This window comes from Euwallacea similis, chromosome 11 (genome assembly GCF_039881205.1).
Source record: "Euwallacea similis isolate ESF13 chromosome 11, ESF131.1, whole genome shotgun sequence".
NCBI classification, from domain to species: Eukaryota; Metazoa; Arthropoda; class Insecta; order Coleoptera; family Curculionidae; genus Euwallacea; species Euwallacea similis.
In genome coordinates, this window is record NC_089619.1 from 1,906,250 (window position 1) to 1,927,317 (window position 21,068).

General features: G+C 33.2%; 5 protein-coding genes across 6 annotated transcripts; 3 read left to right on the forward strand and 2 right to left on the reverse strand.

The window, feature by feature from the left end:
* Window positions 1-6,127: 6,127 nt before the first annotated feature.
* Window positions 6,128-7,784, forward strand: LOC136412312 (SUN domain-containing protein 3-like). The gene is made up of 7 exons (XM_066395340.1): window positions 6,128-6,307; window positions 6,457-6,519; window positions 6,579-6,777; window positions 6,832-6,944; window positions 7,008-7,179; window positions 7,233-7,365; window positions 7,425-7,784. Exons 1-7 carry the CDS (start codon window positions 6,214-6,216, stop codon window positions 7,713-7,715), a joined length of 1,065 nt encoding a protein of 354 aa, XP_066251437.1. The 5' UTR covers window positions 6,128-6,213; the 3' UTR covers window positions 7,716-7,784.
* Window positions 7,785-8,615: 831 nt separating this feature from the next.
* LOC136412230 (zinc finger protein ZFP2-like) lies at window positions 8,616-11,400 on the reverse strand. The gene is made up of 9 exons (XM_066395238.1): window positions 11,107-11,400; window positions 10,693-10,942; window positions 10,377-10,636; window positions 10,166-10,325; window positions 9,815-10,090; window positions 9,460-9,627; window positions 9,195-9,393; window positions 8,969-9,140; window positions 8,616-8,918 (listed from the first exon to the last, which is right to left on the reverse strand). The coding sequence occupies exons 1-9, from the start codon at window positions 11,281-11,283 to the stop codon at window positions 8,877-8,879; spliced, it is 1,704 nt and encodes a 567-aa protein (XP_066251335.1). The 5' UTR covers window positions 11,284-11,400; the 3' UTR covers window positions 8,616-8,876.
* Window positions 11,401-11,594: 194 nt separating this feature from the next.
* Sh3beta (SH3 domain binding glutamate rich protein Sh3beta) lies at window positions 11,595-13,428 on the forward strand. Of its 2 annotated transcripts, none has more exons than XM_066394933.1 (4): window positions 11,595-11,762; window positions 12,070-12,273; window positions 12,332-12,617; window positions 12,704-13,428. In XM_066394933.1, exons 1-4 carry the CDS (start codon window positions 11,718-11,720, stop codon window positions 12,826-12,828), a joined length of 660 nt encoding a protein of 219 aa, XP_066251030.1. In that variant the 5' UTR covers window positions 11,595-11,717; the 3' UTR covers window positions 12,829-13,428. The 2 variants fall into 2 exon arrangements, with proteins under 2 accessions (XP_066251030.1, XP_066251031.1); XM_066394934.1 differs by having other exon boundaries at window positions 12,707-13,428.
* A 313-nt stretch (window positions 13,429-13,741) lies between these two features.
* LOC136412056 (zinc finger protein piragua-like) lies at window positions 13,742-15,545 on the reverse strand. The gene is made up of 4 exons (XM_066394931.1): window positions 15,067-15,545; window positions 14,716-14,974; window positions 14,405-14,633; window positions 13,742-14,180 (listed from the first exon to the last, which is right to left on the reverse strand). The coding sequence occupies exons 1-4, from the start codon at window positions 15,448-15,450 to the stop codon at window positions 13,841-13,843; spliced, it is 1,212 nt and encodes a 403-aa protein (XP_066251028.1). The 5' UTR covers window positions 15,451-15,545; the 3' UTR covers window positions 13,742-13,840.
* A 586-nt stretch (window positions 15,546-16,131) lies between these two features.
* Window positions 16,132-17,377, forward strand: LOC136412038 (probable RNA methyltransferase CG11342). Its single transcript, XM_066394898.1, has 3 exons — window positions 16,132-16,147; window positions 16,544-16,725; window positions 16,818-17,377. The coding sequence occupies exons 2-3, from the start codon at window positions 16,549-16,551 to the stop codon at window positions 17,361-17,363; spliced, it is 723 nt and encodes a 240-aa protein (XP_066250995.1). The 5' UTR covers window positions 16,132-16,147; window positions 16,544-16,548; the 3' UTR covers window positions 17,364-17,377.
* Window positions 17,378-21,068: the final 3,691 nt, after the last annotated feature.

A 21,068-nucleotide genomic window follows, 5' to 3' on the forward strand; every position in this document is an offset into this window, starting at 1 on the left:
TAACACGCCCCTCGCGACAGAGGGTTAAAAGGCCGCCGATCAGTGGTGCACAGACCGAGGCTGCGCGCCCCCATTGGCTGTCGCTTAGGGGTTGAACACGCCGGATTGGTTTGGAGCAGGGCGCACAGGTGATACAAATTTTTTAGTCATTAATGAGGGTTAGGGGATTAATATTTCAGGAGGGTGTTAGTCTGGGCTGAAAAGAAGATAATAATTATGTGTTGTACCTTTAGCGTAAATTCATGTCGTTTTTCTGATGCGCAGTTTAAACGCTGGAATCGAGTGAATATGAGGGTTAGTATTTTTGATTAACCTAATATATCTAACTTGGCAATTGACTGACTACCATTTGTCTCGAAAGTTAGTTAAAGGGATACGTTTTCATGATTTTATTTATTTTTACAATTCGTCTGCTCTTTGTTGTTGAAACCTAATTTTTTTTTGGAACAAATTTAAACTGAAAACAAAAAAAAACATGTTCTGCATATCTGTAGAAGATTACAATTAAATTTCGAAGAAAAATGACTCCCATTCGGATTTACTTTTTTAAGGGGAGAAATTCACTAATTTTGATCAATTTACTAGGCATTGCTTACTATGCACTTAAAAACATTCACCCTCTTACAAATTCATGTCGTTCTGCGATGTTATTAAATTCACTTAATTTCATAACAAATTAATGGTTATTTTCGGTTATGGGTCAACTAAAAATTATTTACCAAAAACCGAGGCATTTCCCCGTTCAGCTGTGGCCCCAATACTGTAACCATTTAAAATGTTGAAAGGGACTCAATTACAAAAAAGACTTATCAAACACGTTTAAAAACACGGGACCGAGGAAAAATGGTACAAAACCTTTCTTTAGAAGACTCGAAGTTGTACTTTGGGCATTCACTGACTGTAGATGCAGGGCGACAAGTTTTTTAAAAAATCTTGGAAACGTCTAGAGTTGTGATATCATTCTTCGCTCACACTCAAAGATGATCTTAGGTACATTTCAAAAGAGCTTTTATGTTACTCCTTTTAGCTAATATTGTTAGTTTTGCCACATTATCAAAAAACTAGGGCTTAAAAATGAGGCACACTATTATATTATTGGACGAGCTTATAATAAAGGCCATCATGCCCGATAGAAAAGTTTTTCCAGACTTGATGACATTTATTGGAAATTATTACAAACTATACTTTCCGCAATTTAGCTCAAAACCCCATTTTAAATAATTCCATTATAAGAAGCCATTGTTGTTGCCTTTTTAAGAGCCACGTCGAAACTTCAAGTTTAAGTTTTACTGAAACTTGACTGTGACTTAATATATAAGGTTTAATAAATACTCTGGAGATCGTTATATATACGGAAATTTAGTAGGCCTATTGGGGAGGAAGACATATGTTTGCGGAGGCTTCGCGGATTTCGTATTTATCACTAATGGAGCATGATAGAATGCACATTTTATCACGTGTAATGTCTTTATTAGATATATTAGAAGTGGCGTGTTCAATTTGTTTTTTTTTTTAATTAAAAATTGGTTTTAAACGTACCAATAACTGTTTTGTTTGCTTCATAATAAATGTTTCTATGTAATTTGCTAACAAGTAATAGATAATTTATTAAAGTCACAAATTCGCCTGGACTACAAAATAATCATATTGTTGTGGTGGATTGAAATATATTATAGATTTTCACTTAACCCGAAAGAAACGAGGCCTTTGTTCCATTTTATGTATTTATGACATGGACATCCTCATATTACCTATTATGCTGACTGCTCTGGATCAATAATGTTTTCCAGAAAATTCCAATTTAAACCAGTTGCAACTTTGTTAGCTTTTCAAGCTAATACTTCATAATTTCCATTATTCCCAAAGAATGACTGCCCTGGATCAATAACAACTTTCCAGTGATTGTTAATTTAAACCAATTGTACCCTTGTTCGCTTGTCAAGCAAATCATTTCCCACTATTCCTCAAAGATCAATAATCGACCAATTCAATTAGAACGAGGAAGTTCTCTTTCCTGCATCAGACAAAGACCAGACACTTATTTCTCGGGAAATAAAAAAATAAAGTCCCCCTAAACGCTGCGACATGAAAAGCCACTGATATCGCCCCCACAAAATCTTTTGCGGGGAAAACTGGGAGACAAAGAGACCATCTGACGCCTTTCCCAAAGCTGGTACTTTACGCCATTACGTCGACATAGGAAAACATCGAAACCTTTTATGGGAAATCAATTAGGGAACACGCCCGTCTTACTCCAGTTTTTGAGTCTTCTTTCCGTCTTGGGGAGATTGAGAAACCGTGTTTAAACTCGTAATAGAAAATGTATTTGGAATGTAAAACATTCGCATACTTAAAATTAGCAAGGAAATTAAATTATTGAAATCATCTCTTATACTTTGCGACATTGCAATAGGTACTCGGAAATATGGGCCACCCTGTAGAACTAAATTAACCATAATTAAATCTTAAAAACGCGCTCTTCTACATATTTAAAGCTCACAAATATCGAGGCGCAAAGAAAATGATTTCCTATCCTACGAGACCACTTCGAAGAATGGGTCAACTGGAATCATCAATTTTTCAATACATAAAACTGAAAAAGTCAATGTAGACATACCGTGTTAAGGGCGGCCGAGTGGCCCTTTTCGGGAGAATGCGAACACTAGTACTGCATCTAGGACTTTAATTACCATATATATATACATATATAATTTTTTTTTTAATTAATCTGCGTTTTGACAAAGTACGCTCGACGCAGTACGGAAAAAGCATGAGGTGAAGAAATAGGGCAGAAATCCAGAACCTGTTGATTTCGCCACTATACAGTTTATTCGCTTAATTTGGAATCATGGGAAAGTTTTTTCTAATGAAAAAATAACCCACAGACATTTAAATATTTTTTAGCCTGCTAGATCTTCTGACTTAACCACTATGGATTATTTTTTATGGGACTACTTAAAACAGAAAGTCTGCGAGTACAGGCCGAATCAAGATGTTAATAATTTCGAGAGGATCATTTCGGAAGAATATCACGAAATTACTCCAAATACGACAGTGAATATACTAAGGAAATTTCGCAAAAGAAGGATTAAATGTTTCGAAAGAGAGAGTGGCTATGTTGAGGCACTAGTTGAAAGACTTAAAACTAAAGGAAATAATCCTACTACTTGTTACAAAAACTGTTAACTCTTTCTTTTCTTATTAGCAAAATAAATTATTGATATGTATTAATTACGCATTTAAATCGCACAATTGTTATGAAAAGGTATTAAGAGATGAAAAGTTATCATGTTTGCAATAAACAAGAAATTAATGTGTACTATTAAAACTAACAATTAAAACAAATTTTGAGCAAAATTCATATTTTTAAGAAAGCTGGTATACGACTCCAAAAATTTATGCCTCATTATTTCATTTAAGGGTCACGACCACGTAGAACGTTTTATGAAGAATAACTTGTTTTCGTAAAATTGATAATAAAAAAAAATCCCGTAGAATTACGACTTAAATAGACACACTGTATAAAAATTGGAAAAATTGGTGGCGAATTCGCGCATCCAAAAGTGGCGAATTCGCGCATCCAAAAACAGCAATATGGCAACCGAAAGCTATCTGCGTCATTTTAACTTTTTACGCAGTAATGGAAACAAAGACAGTGGCAAAAGTCGCCCATATATTGACGTATTAAGGTCCGAACTAACGTAGATCCTCGAATTGACCATAAATAATTACATAATCTCTCAATTGAATCTGAAATACGATGCAGTCATATCTGACCAGCAGTTCTGGCTTGTGACGTTGTTTGAAACAATTGAATCTCTCATAAACTATCAACGTTTGCGTCATTTGTTTAATGGCGACTCTGATGACGTTTACGTGAGTAAATATACTTCGAATATTGATTTCATATATATTTTCTGAATTTTTAGGAATAATTTAAGTGGTAAATTGTCTACTAGTTACCTGCTGTATGAATTCCAGATCAGTAAATTTGAAGCAGGCAAGCAACGGCGTTTTGATTACAGCAATGCATTTTCGGATTCCTGAAATAGAAGACCTGTTACCAGCGCACTGTTGCAATTTTAATATGGGAAATAAACGAAAGCAAAGCCAAAATCTTTATAGAGGTAATTCCAAGATTTCAAATATTATAATTATTTTAACAACCTTAAAGAATGAACCCAGGTAATACCGTTGAATATCACCTATGAATGCTAATGAATTGATGTCCTAATGAAACTCTCATTAAGACTGAATGTAGCAAAAAATTTCCGGCATTTCGCTAAAATTGGTCGTACTTCTTAAATGGAGAGCCGCCACGTATTAGTACTCTTCAGATCCCAAAAACTAAAAAAAAAAACATGATTTAAATCAATAGATATTTATTAAAAGTTAGCTATGATTATTAATGCGCAGAGCAAATCATCATAATTTCCGCCCTTAACAGTGGACACAGATGGCTACATGAAATGAACTGGAAAACACCCAAGATCCTTATAAGAAATGTTACCTACTTATCGCTATTGGCACCGTGCCAACATAAGCTTGACTTAGCTAAGCCACGCTTAAAATAGAAATTAGCATTTAGAGATGTCGGATCTAGGGTAGGAGTTTTTCCCTAAGCGTTGGTTGCAATTTTCAAAAATCGTGAAGGCGGATGATTTTCGAAAATTATTCATGTTATATTAGCAAGTTCAAGTTCTATTTCATCCATACTGCCATGTGCTCCTATTACAAACGTTGTATAACGAGAAAATCAGAACTTAGTCCTAGCGCTTTCATGCCAAACAAGACCTGAGAAATTGCTAGTTGTCTGGTGCATTTAATGTGGATCAGGTGTTATACTCATTAGGTTGTACTTCAATACAAGTTACTTATCCTTTTGTTTTAACTGTCGACGAGTGGTTTGTTTCTATGTATAACGTAACCAAGGGTGTTATCACCATAGTGTAGCAAACCACCATTCAAGTACATTCATATTACTATTTTTTAGGGTAGTGATATTGTGTCAGTAATTCGTTTTCAATATTCATATAAAATAAAATCCATTTTTATTACTCGAAATTAATTATTCAAAGTCATTATATTCTTAAATACAAATTCAACGTCCAAACCATTTTGGACAGTCTACTCTAGGATTCTCCTTTACTAATCATTAGAGTTAGTGGAATTTTTCCCTCCACGAAATAACTGACAAACTGTTTAGTGAATGATAGTAGCGTGAGGAGCCAGTGCTCTAATATTACTTGATTTTCTCTGTAGATAGTCAGCTAGAATGTTTATCAATCTAAAGGGATTATAATTATATAACTGACAATAGGATTTAGTGTTCCTTAGCAAATGGATAAACCATTGGGAAAGTATTCAAAAAAACATTCACAAGTCATCCAACTTTCTTTACTTCTTCCAAGACTCCAATTTTCAGGAGCTAATTTTGCTACCACAGCTGACATCCTTTCGTATTTAAAAATTGTTAATGATGAGGCAGAAATTCATTGTAAATAGCGTAATACCATTTTCTTCGTTCGAAGCACTTCTTCCGTCTTAGATATGTTTTCTTGTAAATCCAATTAAACAGCTACATTTTGGAACCAATCAAAACAATGCTTCTTCCATATTAAAGATTTTTTCTGATTCTTTTAATTCCCTAGTTGAATTAAATTCCTAAAAAATTATGATAAATTTAAACTAATAATTTATGGATCTCCTCTTCAGTAACTGAAGCAGCTGCAGTTCTACTTTAACAGATGCATTCTGTTTTATTTGGAGCAAGTTGTTTGTGGCGATTTAATAGTACTGCTACATAATAGTACTTTTTTCTGAAAATTCCATCTGTGTAATGGTGAATATCTAGTTGCACTACCCAATTCTTCTTCAGTTCCCTTTGGCAACTAAAATTCGAGTCCGCAATATATGAATCCCCTTGGAGATTTTCCAACATATGCGGCTTTTTAGGGTTTTATAAAATTTCCAAATTTAAACTATTTCGCGACTTGACCGGAACGATGACGCGAATAAACAAGGAATTGATGTGCTTATTATCTTATTAATGGAAACTGACCATTTATGGTCAAGTGTCATTTCATTTAATTTGTCACTTTGAAGGGGTCTTGAAACTCATCAAAACTAAGAATTAATATTGATTTTTTGCTAACTAGAATTTATTAGTAAACATTTAACAACTCCACTGTTCAGTTTACGTAAATATCGATCATGGACGGGTGTAGTGAACCTTGTCTTTCTGACTTATTACCAGCTTATTATTACGTTCCTGTGCAAGGATGTCAACCTCCTACAGTTTGTATAAGTAAGTTGGCTTAAACTAGAGCCCAAAAACTCGCTGCATATTAATGTTTTTAATTTTTTGCTACTTTAATTTCCTTGCTACATTAACACTAGAAAGCCACAGACACACTCTGCAATTTAAAACTAATTTAAATCTCCATAAAAACCTAGGTATTCACAGGCACTTCATAGCCATGTTCATTGCGGTAAGCCTCTGCGTGGGAGGGTACCACTGTAAGTAACTATAAAAAAATGAATTTGAACTCCAAGGAAATTTTAATTCACATTATTAGATTACCACAAAACGTATCTTCCTTCAATAATCAACAATTCAGTGGTAAATGAAGCAGCTTGTAATCAACGAGAAGATGCTATTGAGGTCGACTTTCAGTATTTTAAATCACCAGAACTAAATTCTTTTAAGCCCAGGCACAACGCTATTGATGAAATTAAGCTAATAAAAAAACAAGTCGCAGCTCTTTACAATTGGAGGTTTGAGTATTTCCGGAATATAATTAATTTTATAAGTATTAAAACTTCTGATAGGGAGAGCCTCAATGAACGCATAACGAAATTACAACTCGAACAGGACATTAAGATTAGTAATGCCATTGAAGACTCTTTTGAAATCTATGAAGCTGACAGCCTCGGTTTGATGGGTACTTAATAAAATATATTCTTATTCATAAATTATTACTGAATATTTATTGCGTCTCCTACAGATTTCGCCGCATTTTACGCAGGAGGTTTGATAAAGGGGATATCAAAAGACACTGAGCCACTCTCTACTCACAGACCTTTATCGTTATTTAAAATTCTAAATGTGAATATATATAGCAGCCCAGAAGAGATAATACGCCCCTGTATTTTGCCGGGAAGGTGCTTTGCTTTCAGGTATGACAAGCGGTTGTTGGAATTCAACAATTATATTATTTTAATTATTGCAGAGGAACTACTGGAGCGGTGCGAATAAAACTCGGAAAGCCCATAAGTATAGGAAGAGTAACTTTGAGTCATGCCTCAAGGCTCCTTCTAGGAATGCAGGGTATGAGTAGTGCCCCCAAAGAGTTTGAAGTGCATGTAAGCCTATTTTACTGCATTCCTTTATATCATAGTGAAACTCAAAACAATTGTTATAGGGTTTCACTGGTCGAGACGATGACCCAGGGAACTTTCTCGGAAGGTTTACCTACGACTGGTTGGGGAAACCTCACCAAACTTTCAAAGTGAAAAAGACTTTTTCAAACAACCAAATTTTCGAAGAAGTTGAATTGGTGATTTTAAGTAATTACGGAAAAGAAGAGTTCACTTGTGTGTATAGATTTCGAGTGCACAAAAGCGACGATCACGAAAATGGCACTGCAAGTAGAGATGTATCTAGTCAGACGATGCTCGAACGCGAGAAAAAGAAGGGCAAAAGATGTTGTTAAACTTCATTTATAAATTATTGATAGAAGAATTAATCTTATGTTTAAATTGCATTTCAAACGAAATAGAAAATATTTATTATACAGAGGATCTCAGAAATAAATGCCATAATTTGAACAATTGGCAGAACTCATCAAAAACAACAACTTTCCTCAAATAAGTTTTTTTAACTAACGTTTACTTCTGGTATTTTTACCTATTAAAACCACTCTATAGAACCGCCTATGAACTAAAAAAAAATCGAAATACACAGTATTTTGTGAAGGTTTTATTATTGTAAAGTTTTTTACTAACCGTGATTCAATTTAGATATACGAGACTTGGATTGTTTGCAATTGATACATGTTGCTTCCGTTATTGTGATAGCATTTAAAACTATTGAGAAATGTTGGCGTAAAATGCTACGTTATACAAATAATAAGTACACTGATATGATGTTAGCTTATGAAGAAATCCGTGGAAACTCTAACCGAGCTCGTAGAATTTATACACATTTTTGCAGGTAAGTTAAATAATTAGTTTATTTTAATAGTAAATAATGTAACAACCCAATAATTAGTATATTCTTTTTACTTAGCTATACGCGTTTATTGATTATTCAAAAAATAAGACATGCACATCGGGAAGTAGGCAAAAAAATTCGATAGGTACCTATACGAAGGCACCGAAATAGAATAAATAATTTTAGATGCCATATGCGGGTAATGGAATTGTGATAAATCTTTTAATAAATTGAACTGCAAAACTATACCTTTTATATAAAAAATATACTTAAAAAAAATGTTGCTTTTTACTATAATAATTTTTATTTTTAATAAATTTCACATTACAAAATATGTATAACAAATTTAAAATATACTAATTTTAATTAATTCAAATAATTTACATTACTTAAGTTAGTGTATACAGTGCATATAAGATAAGAATTTCCGTAATTTCTACATTCTAATGAGTACCTAGTTATTTCCATGGTAGAAACAGATCTGCAAAATTTATTGTAATCAAATTTATGTTGAAAACAACGAGGTTTTCAAATATATCATGTTTTTCGAAATAATTAAAAAATAAACAAAACAAAAATGTTATAAATGTGTCTTCATCATGAAACTACTCCTTTCAATGGACGACTTTTTAATTATTTAATAAAGCCTGTACCTAATATCCTATAAGAGATCCTCATGCCCGACAACTTTCCCTTGGATACACTATAAACCATTTTCAAGTTAAATATTATTATTTAGACTCAATCCGTTACCGTTAACGAAGGAATTGGTGCGGGCAAAATTACAGTAAACTCAGTTGGAACATTAGACTTAACTTCTTCATGTTCACTAACTTCTATCTTAACTTCATTGGGAGCAATTCTACGAGTTTTCTTGGAATCGCGTTTCATTGCTGGTGCATTAATGACCTTATCTGTCTTGGTTCTAAAACGTTTCAATATATTTTGAAATTCTGCAAAATCAAACCTCATAGCTCACTTATGCACGTTTGAATGCGACTTCAATGTGGAACTTTGGTTGAATGTTTTGTTACAAATGATACAAACATATGGTCTCTCCCCAGTGTGAATTCTCCTGTGTCTCTTTAATACTGATTTCGTCGCGAACGCTTTCTGGCAAAAATCGCATTTGAAGGGTTTTTCTCCGGTATGGGTTCTTAAATGAACTGTAAGTTGGCCTGGAACCATATCCAAAAGTGTTAGATACAATAAGAAAATTGTGAAATCATATAACCTGAACTAACCTGTGGTGCTCATCCACTTTCCACATACAGTACACAAAATCGGTTTTTCGCCCGTATGGGTGCGGGTGTGGCTTTTTAAATCGCTAGATTGACGGAATGCCATACCACAAGTTTCGCAAACAAATGGTCTTTCATTTGTGTGTTTTCGCATATGAACTTTTAGCAAACCTAAATTTCAATCGGAAAATGTATAAATCTCGCTAATTATCGATGAATTATTAACACTATAAACAACTTCGGAGTCTCACATAATTACATAAATTTGTTTCTAACTTAATGCATTAATTTTATAGAAAAATACAATAAAAACAACAAAAACCAGGCTTTTAATTCTAATTTTTTTAACAATACTTACTTCTCGATTTAAAACACTCCGAGCAGTCACCACATTTGAACGGTTTAAATCCAGTATGGATTTTTTGATGAAAATGCAATGAACCACTTTGTCGAAAACCTTTCCCACAAATGGAACACAGATGTGGTTTTTCACCGGTATGAAATCGCATATGCTCAGCAAGTGAGCTGGGATAAGAGAACTTTTTCCCGCAAATTTGGCAATTATAAACTTTCCTCACGTAATTGTCCTCATGGGTTTTCATGTGTCGTTTGAGATTATCCGCAGTTAGACAGCCTTAAAATGTATGAAATTTACTTCAAAATTCCGATAAGAACAAACAACTGTAAAAAAAGTTGAACTTGATCTAACCTTTGTCGCACTTGGTACACGGAAAAGGTTTTACGTCCGAGTGCTTATAAGCGTGAATTTTTAATAAATACTCATAAATAAATTGCTTTCCGCAGGTGTTGCACGAAAATTTTTTATCTTCCGTTTTGGCATGTGATCGAAGATGTACCTTCAAATGCGCCTAAAATTTACGCATTTCAGTTTAAATATTAATGAATGAATTTACTAATACCCCTTTAATAAAACTTTGAAAACACTCTGAGCATTTAAACGGCTTAGATTCATCATGCATGTTTTGATGAATAAAAAATTTCGTTTTGTTACTAAACTTCATTTCACAATAGAAACAATTGTACTTTTCTTGACATGTACTAACTAGACCCTTGTCACACTCCGATTCTTGGGAAAAATCCTCTTTGCCTATGTCGCGTGATTCAGAATCTGCCTCAGAAACCTCAGAGAGAATATCCAGGTCTTTCTGTAGAACATCATCTGCAAGTAAGGTAGGTATTGAATAATTATTTTCCACAAATAGAATATAAACATGCCTTCGTACTTGACAGAGCCTAAGTCTTGGTTTGATTCTGAAAATTGTTCTATATTTACTATGGTCTCATTGTTTAAATCTGCCTCTCCTAGCAAAGCTTCTTGTTCAATTTTTCGAAATTCTCTCCTAGTTTCCTCCTTTTTTAGAACCTCATCCGAGGCTATGCACATTTGACGAAAATTAAATGATATATTTATGGAATCCAAGCAATCCAAGCATGTATTATTGGGCTGAAATTTGCCTTGTAGGATCTAAAATGTAACGACAACAGACTATATAAACCGTGACTCTTTCCAAAATAAAATTTTCTTGGGAGAACACATCCAGTTGGCATCCATAAAATATAAAATTGAGACAAAAGTGCTAACTGAATTGAAAACTCATTTATAAATTGCTCCAGGGTGTCTTTATTTACCTTTATATCTGTCAACTTATGGATGAAATTCATAAGAGAAACTTCACCAGGTTGCAAAACATAACTAAAAATATTCTGCATCTTCTCAGAATCTTTTAAGCAGAATCTACAGATATGTTCAAAGCTATCTAATTCTATATCTGATTTCTTAATTATTGGTCCCTCCATAAGGCCCATTGATTTAGCTGCAATGTTGAAGTAATGCAATATATCATTGAATATTTTACAAAATGCTTTTACGATGATTATTACGGTATTGACATGTAATTATTATAAACAATGTAGTAATTAACTAAAAAAAACATTAATTTAAAACTCAAATAACCCATAACAAAAACAACTACAATAACATAACCTCAACTCAAGAGGCAGACAAAAGTTTACTCCGAGCTCTCGGTGTTTAATACTGAACTCGGAAGTTGCCTTGCATTGCCAATGTCAATGTCAGGCCTTAATCATATGGCTAACAGTCACTTATGTCACTTTGGGTTGAGTGTCATTATCAATTCATATTAGTGATTTTTTTTGGATTACAACCAAATAAAAAATCCAAATTTAGTTTATTTTTTAACTTTTACAAGAATAATTACAATTTACAAAAATAAATTAAAATGGTAGTTAAAGTGTACGTAAGCGGTATTTCGGGGAATAAGGAGGTAAATATGCCTTTAAGACATTAGTTAGACTCATAGTTTCTGTGGAAGTAACTTTCTAAATAGATAGTAGTTATGTACAATCGAAGTCTTCATTCGTATACTGTTAGTAATAACCAGTTTTTTTACTTCTTTAAGTGTGTAATTTAACAGGAAAGCACACGTTGACTCATTACTTCCAAGAATAGAATTTTTCTCCAAAACAGAAATTGCTTATTAGCATAACAATATCTCTAATCCTCACTGATATGAGGGGAATTTTGAGTATTATTTCTTAACTCCTTATCAAGAATTTACCAATATTTATTAGGTCAAGAAAAGGCAGCAAAGGGTCACCCTTATTCTGGACTCAAAAAATGTCCAATATGAACTGCTGGACATTGCTGAACCCAACATGGAAGAAGCAAAAGAGTATATGCAAACCAATTCTAAGCTTATGGGGTGCACCATAGGAGACCCCACTCCTAGACACCCCCTACCTCCACAACTGTTTAATGATGATGAATATTGTGGGGTAAGTTAAAACAAAATTTCTCTTTTAAATTTCGTTATGGAACTTATTAATAATAAAGGATTATGACGCCTTTGATATGGCCAATGAAATGGATGAAATGGAGAAATTTCTGAAACTTAGTCCAGATGAAGTAGCTACTTCAAATGCAGAAATAAAATTAAGTAATGGGGATGTTCCAACGACTGAAGGAAAATCAAAGGAAGCTTCACCTCAGAAGGAAGAGTCCAAGATGGAGGAGTATGAGCCTCAGGAGAAGGGAGAGGAAGAGAATGTAATAGAGAGTGAAGCACCCGAACAGAAAACTAAAGATAAATCTCCTACTCCAGCTAAGGAGAATGAAGCAGGTAAAGGTTAAGTTACTTTTTAAATTTGTTCAATAATTTAATTGCATGCAACTTATTATGGTAATTTTTTCCTTTTATTGGTCAAGAAGGTATTAAAGAAACAACTGAAGAACAAGGAACTGAGGAAGATGAACCTGAAAATAAGGACAATGAAGCCAACCAGACTGAACCTGAAGCTCCTGAAGAAACTGAAAAGTCTGAAGAAGCATAATTTGTGCTTTTTTTTTTTAACACTATAAATACCTGCCATATTTCTAAGTCTGGAGCTGCCTTATTCCCTGTCATTGCCAAAATGTTTTGAAACATTGGCAGATTTACAAAGGCACTAAACAGGGATAAGTCTATGAAAAATCTACATCATTTTACATCTATTTATTATCCATTATTATGGTTTTTAAAAAGTATTATTGTTATAAATTTCATCGTTTTTGTGCCTTTTTAAGTGTTCGCAATATCATGTAATAATTATCAGTTACTGAGACTGATAAGATATGAACGGAGCTTTATTATTAAGTTTGAAAGTATTATATTGCAGTAATCAGCTTAAGCTTAGGCCAAGGTCCTAATATTTTTGCCTAAATTTGGAAGTTACTATATTACTGATTCTTTATTTAGAGTTATTAAATATTGTAAATATATCATTTCATCATTTAAGTTTGGAATTGTACACAGAATTAATAGGTGAAACAGTCCTGGCTGAAGAACAACTACACAAATTGCATCTTTATATCATTTGTGGCTATACATGTAAAAATTCCAAACTTATAATATTTCTCACAGAAAATAAATATTCTAATCAACTCATTTTAAATTGTCAAATTTTCTCATTATATGACACTTTATTATTTCTATTGTTTCACTTATTTTATTACCTTATATAAACTGATATCCATTCTTCCGCATGGAGGCTTGAAGGCAATGAAGTAACTGATTTTCTTGCTAAAAAGGCAACTACTCAATGTACAAAATCGGTCAAGTAGACAAATTCGATGGTTGCCCTTGAGTATAAGTTACTTCACACACAATTTTAATAGCACATTGAAGAATAAGATGTTGAAGGGTTAACCCAATTAAAGGAGATTGAATAAAATATAGAAATGTTTGGTTAACAATTTGATTTAATCAAAAGGCATCTGCTGCTAAGTTCTCTAGTGGCAATAGTCAATATTACCATTGATATACCTATCGTGGTTAGTTTCTGCACTTTGCTCAGTGTAAAACATTCAATTATAACTAACTTCTTTATACTGCTCCAGTACAACTACTTTACTTGTACTATTTCCAATTTCCCTGTCATTAAAATCAGAGATTTTTTTTTTACTATTTTCACTCATTTTATCTTTTTCTAGTTCCTCAGTATTAATTTCACAAATATCCTCCAATTTAATATGAATATGGTCATTTTGATGCTTAATTTCCATTTCTTGAATTTGACAGTTATTAATTACATGTTGCACAAAATGTCTATCCTCTTTACACATGTAGCTGCATTTCACACATTTGAAAATACCCTCATAGTTTTTATCACGATGTTGTATAACATGTGTATGAAGAAGATTTGCCCTAAAAAAAATTAATACATCAGTAGAAAAATCTGATATGTATGCGATTAAATAAGAAAATTTTCTTACTAAATTTAATATTGATACAAATGTAAATTCTAAATATACTTACTTTAAAAGAAGAAATGAACACACACAAAACACAATTTTAACATTTTCACAATTTTAATTTATGCAGAATTTCTGCAGTTAAATCATATTCTAGGGAAATGAATTATGTATTACCTCTTGCAGGAAAATCCACAATCAGCAGTACATTTATAATCCAATAATAACTTTCGAGGAGCAATACCATGTCTTAAAGTATGCTTCTTCAAATCTGAAATCCTTTTAGAGGCATAATCACACTCAGGACATTCATACATTCTAGCAGGTTTATGGCACAGCATATGTTTTGGTAGACTACTTTTTCTTTTTGTGGTGTATGGACATTCTGGACAACTATACATTGGAACTGCAGCAAAATTAATAAATTAATTAATTCCTTCTGAGCTGCAGCTGAGCAAGCAATCAGTAGACAACAATGATATTCTTACCAGTTCCATTGTCACAATGAACCAACAAATGTTTGGGCATATCCTGTCTTCTTCGAGTGGTATATGGGCATTCAGAACATGCAAAAATTGGAGGTTCTGCTGTTTCTTTATGCAGCTTCAAATGCTTCAGTGAATCTAATTTCTTCATGGTTTGGTAACCACAAAAAGGACACACATATACTATTTTGTCTTTTTTGTCTGCAAATTGTTCATAATATGCTGGACGTGTTTGTTTAGGAGAGTTACCTGCCAACATATCCTAAAATTAAAAATCTCACTCAGTTTCTTGTCTCACCAAATGCTAAACTCAGAAGACATTGTAAAATAGGTATTCCATTAGTAGATGCTCACCTCCAGTATCCAATTCTTCACTTCCCAATTATTGATTTTATTGTTTTTACTTGCAGTACCACCATTTCCTATAACGTCTTCAGAAACCATAAAACTATCATCCCCATTGCTGCTTCCTCTTTCCTCATCTTTATCATGTTTACTCAATTCTTCCTCCTCAATTTCTTCATCATAGTCATCCAAAAAAGCTTCATCATGAGTGACCATGTGCTCATCTAGATCATCAAGATTCTCAGTTTCAAATTCGCAATATTTACATGTAAACGTCTCAACGAAATTCCCTTCGGATTCCTCTCCATTTTCAGAATTTATAAAATCAACATCTGCCGCCAGTTCTTCATCCTCTTCTTTTTCGATTACACAAGAATTATTGTCGGAGTTCATATTCTTATTCTTCGTTCTGTCTGTGGGATCTGTGGAAAGTACTGTACGGCCATGGCATGCCTACGCAATCTCTGAAGTGAGAAGCAGGGCAACATTGTTGAACAAAATGGCCGACTATGGACTATCGTTTTTGATTTTTGGCGTGACGTGACGCTTTATATTTCAAAAAACTTCTTTTGCAATCGTCGAACGATCAGTATTCGAATACACCTGGGCTGGAAATGTCCAGCAACTGAGAATAGTTTGGTAAACATCGTTGAGGCTGTCTTCACCATGGAGGTTCGTTGTAGGGTACAAACTTTCACAGACTGTGTCGGGGGTTTGACAGCAACTAATTATATCTAGCCTGTGAAGGATCTTTCCAACATGTTTACCAGTGTGTCCAAAACCCTTTGAAGTTATTTCCAACAGATTTCCAAATTCTCGAAAAAAAAGAAAAAGATCTCAAAGACGGACACACACACGGCCCAGGTTGGATTAGTCTTAATGCTGGCTATACATATAGGTACCTATATGTAGGTATCTACAAACGTTGCCAAGGCGACAAAACAAACGAGAGGAAACAAATGAGTTAAAGTTCAACATAACCTAGAAGATCAAAACGTTGTTTACCTTTTGGGTTTTTTGACTGGGGCACTGAGACAGGGTGAGCAGTTGAATGAACCTGAACAAACCCATGGAAATACAGAACTTGTAGGTATGACCATATTGTTGTTCTTACTGATGTTTGCTATATATGGCAAATAGACAGGTCTTATATGAGGGTTATGTCAATAAAGACTTTGTGTACCTTAAAATACCTTAAAATACCTCAACCATAGACAAAAAGTTCCTTAGCCATCTGGCTCACAAACTTTTGATTATATAATGTATTTCATATTTTGTTTCATAACAGTATGTTATTATTCAGGATGAAAACAACCAAGCAAATAATTTTTTCCATTTTAAATGTTTTCTTATTTGATGCAAATTAGAAATGACCATTTTTTGGATGAAGTCTTTGACTAAGTCTTTCAATTTGCCACAGTTAATCTCTGTTTTTTTTTAAACAACATTTATTATATGTCTCTACAGTTCCTCTCCCTTCTTGCAGATCTCATGACGGAATTAAATTTTAAATGTGGAAATCCTGGAGCTGTACAGTTTGGAAATTTTATAAATTACTATCAATTTCATCCACCTGACAAGAGAATTACAATGTTGCCCAAAGATATCTGGGATATGGTGGGCCAAGGAACCAAATATTGGGCCTTGGATGTAGGTTGCAATGCTGGAGTAAGAATCCTTAGTTTTAGTTATTAAAAGTTTCATACTTAGGTTTCTCTATCATGCTTATATTTGGGTATCAGCCATATTTATGATTTCAGGATTTAACTATAGCATTGTATGATTTCCTTAATCAAAAAGAAAGTTCAAAAAAGTGCAATATCTTGGGTATTGACATTGATCCAATGTTAATCCAAAGAGCAAATGAAAAAAATCATTCTGATAGCATAGTTTTTAAGTGCATAGACATAATGGCTGATCAAGCTCCAGATGATATAATAAAGGAATATCTAAAGCCTAACCAGAAAACTCAATTTAACATAGTATTCTGCTTTTCAATTACTATGTGGATACATTTGAACCATGGAGACGAGGGGTTAAGGCAGTTTTTAAAAAAGATAACTGATATTTCCAATTTCCTCATCATCGAGCCGCAGCCATGGAAATGCTACAAGACAGCGGTAAAGAGGTTTAAGCTAGGAAAATCCGAATTTCCCAAATTCCAGGAATTGAAAATTAGGCAGAAAGTTGAGGAGGAGATAGAGAAATTTATTATGGAGGAATGTGACTTTGATAAAACAGAAGAGAGCTATAGGACAGAGTGGGGGAGAAAGTTGTTATTTTTTAGAAGAAAAAACGTGCAGTGACATGAAAAATGTATTAGAACTTGTTAAATAATTTTTTTAAATATTTTTTTAAATTCACTAAGTTATTTCATTTATAATTCCTTTAGCAGGTGTTTAATTAATTCATCGCGTCCCTAAATAGAGTTTAAGTCTCGAAGAAGAACGTTTAATAACACGTTAAATGTCCAGCGTGAATCGGTGTAGTTTCTCCCGGAATCTAAATCTGAGACTCGGGGATAAAAAGCGGGACTAACTAGTAGAGCGGTACGATGCGATGTGTCGTTTACATGTGGAATCGTGGTCAGAGTTGACTATAAGGTGGGGAAAGAATGTCAAAAAATAACGATCACTATCAGAGATATCACTACATTTATACCAGAATCGCCATTCAGTCGAGCAGTTTTTTCCGTTAATATCTTTATTTTTTGATCCCCAAAATGTCTGTTACACAGCGCAAAAGTGTAAATAAAAGTAAGCCAAGTAGTGATAAAGACGTATTCAGATTTTGAAAATAATTAGAAATATTGTTCAAATTCAACCTCGAAAAATAAGAATTCATATAAAAGTGATGATTTTGAAGGATTGTTAGAAAATTTGGCTATAGAAAAAGGAAATGAACAGACTAATACTGTCATTTCATTTGAAAATATCTCATGAAAGAAAGAAATCACCAGAGAAATTTTTCTTTAATTGAACGCATTTTTGGTATTTTCAAGCATTTGCTGGTTAAAGAATTTGAAGATCTATTTTTCATATATGTATATGTGATATTTTTCCCCATGAAGTATGTACTTTCTCCACATTTCAACACTAAAGTAAATCAATTTGTAGATGTTTACTTCACGGTAACGACTTTAGATTTATTGTAGACATCTAAATTGAACTTTCTTCATACTCATATAGGTATATCTGGATTAGATATCCATAAAAATCCTATCATCCTCCTCAAAAAATTTTCCCATCATCAGTGTCACCCTATAAATGCAATTCTTAAAATAAAACCGTCAACTTGTCCTCTATTATCGTGGGAGGAGAGACAAAAGTCACGTTGTCCTAAGCGTGAATCCAGACTCCAGAACTTTTCCGTCTCGCTTTTCCCTACTGCGCACTCAATATCGCTTTTCCTTCTAGATGAAAATACGAAGGAACAGCGGTAGTAAAAAGATATTCTGCGAGTTGTAGTGAAGAGCTTGTAAACGGTTTCGTGCTTTACCGGTTTCCTGCAATATGATAATTGATCTAATAAGGTTAAAGATTCAACAGGTGAAGATATAGGTAAGTGATAATCGTTTGTGTCTGATATTAAAAAAATTGTTCTGCAAGGGAAAGCTTCGAAAAAGTTTTAAATAATGCAAATTCAAATATTTTTGTGTTGAAGGGCGTAGTGGGTAAGTCGTATGGTTTTGGAGCAAATGTGTAACTTTCCCCTTTCATGTAAAAAAATCTTAACTGAATTTTTATTTTATTCGTAGTAGCATCGAAATCCTACTAAAGAAATAAACGTAAGATCTCGTCTTTTTACAATACCACGCCGGGGTAAAATTATTAGTTTTGGTTTGCATTTCTCTTCACGCAGCTTTGCTGCCGTTAAACAACTTTTAGTAGCCAGTGTTTCCCTCTGGAATTGCATGAAAAAGAAATTGAAACAAGTTCACCCTCAAAGTTGGGATCGTATCCACATTAATACCCTGTGTACCGAAATATTGGTCAAATAAAGTGAAAACATATTATTTTCTCATATTTGTGACCTTCATTAGACCATTTTCTTTTATAAGCAGATTCTGATAATATTGCATTTTCTTATATTTTTTAACATACTCATACATTTTTGACATTTTATATACCTGAATGCGTTTTCACAATATTTTCTTAATTATACTCAGGGCCAACCTTAGCAAGTCTGGCACCCTGGGCGAAATTTTTAATCACCGCCCCTTTACCCCCAAAAAAAAACCTCGCCTCCAATAAGGTCGGTACTGGTAGCTAATTCGATAGGGTGTGCCCTACGATGTTGCCTTATCATTCAGAATTAACAAGAGAGTTTCAGTTTACACCTCCCTATAACTCAGTTAATTTCAATTTTCAAATAAACACCTGAAGAGGTAATTCGGAACAGAAATCGGGGGCTATAATGTCACATAGAGAAACGTTGAAAAAATTATACTACTAATAAAAGGCATTTTTCGAATTTTTTTGACTGGCCAAAATCTCAGTATAATATTTTCAATATTCAAAACCCTAAAACTCTCACTGAACAAGTTTTTTACGAAGCTAAAAATACCTCCGAACTGGTAAAATTAGCATTTCCATTGTCTCTGAAAGTTTCTATTCTCTCTGTGTTTATGGTACATAATCTGGCCTGCTAACCTTTCCAATGTTTGAGTTGGTCGCTAGGGACATATTGCTAAATCCGTGTATATCTGTAAACTCTCAAATTGGGTTTATAGACGAGTACAATGGAAGCATTGAGGTTATAATTAGTTTAGAAATTATAAGGATTGAGCTTTACAGAGATGTCTATATATACATATATGCGATTAAAACTTTTATTTTGAAGGTGAAGATCACATATTTTGTGTTGGTAAAAGTTTAAGATAAGATCCCCATTTTCACTCATATTCAGATATTTTGAAAAATCGTGAATATCATCACGTTCGTAATTATTTTTCCAATTTTAACTGTAATTAAATATAGATAAATCCCGTATCCAGAACTGACAATAGCATATGATTGAAGCAGCTTGAAATCACGTTGCCCAACACTGGTCTATCATCGTTATAGACCCTGTCGGCTCCTGGCATTAGGTTGTATAATCGAAAATTAAGTTAAGAACGAGGTCTGAATAATCGATAAGAAATTATCAGCGATTTATTGTAACTTATTATTTCTTGCTCTATTATTTGGTTGCATCGCAGTATACTCATCTTTAACATGCATTAGTTATATTAAATAACTGATGTTCACACTGATGTTCAAAAAGTCATGGTTTATTTGAAAAAAATTATCATCACCTTTCTTTAATAAACTTTTATCAATGTTTAGAAGCAAATATTTTTTAAATATGTAGGTAAATTTTTTCCCATCTCAGATATAGAAATGTAGTTTCTTGAAGTATCTCGTATTTTTTGTTAAATAAGAGCACGTTTTCTTAAAATTCTGCATATTTTCAATCTAGACTGAATCATTTCTTCCGTTGTAGATAAACTCGTACTCCTAAAATAGTTACATCTCGAAGTACCTTTTTTATTCAAAATTTATCAATTTGTGAGTGCATGTTTCTTCAAATTTTTACAAGGAATCAGAATTCAATATTTCCAAATTTTACCGAAATGCGCCCTTTTTAGCTATAAGAACTTACAGTTTCTAGAAGAATTTAAAATTTTCCATTAACGAAGTGCTGTATCCTCATACTTCTATTATATTTTCGAAATTTGAGCAAATTTCTTTTTTAACTAAACTCGAAAATTTTCAGAATTTTGGTGTATTTTAAAGTTTTCGTTAATTCGTGCACGTTTTCTTAAATTTCTGCAAAAATTTCGAATTTTCAATATTCCCAAATTTTAACCAAACGCGTCTCTTCATATTTTTGTTTTAAATTAGAATAGAATATTTTCCAAATTTGAACAAAGTCCTTCTGTCCTCGAAATTTATTGCTGCTATTCTATTTTCTCCAAGTTTTGTATTAATGAGTGCACGCAAATTTATGCCGAAAAATTACGTGCTATT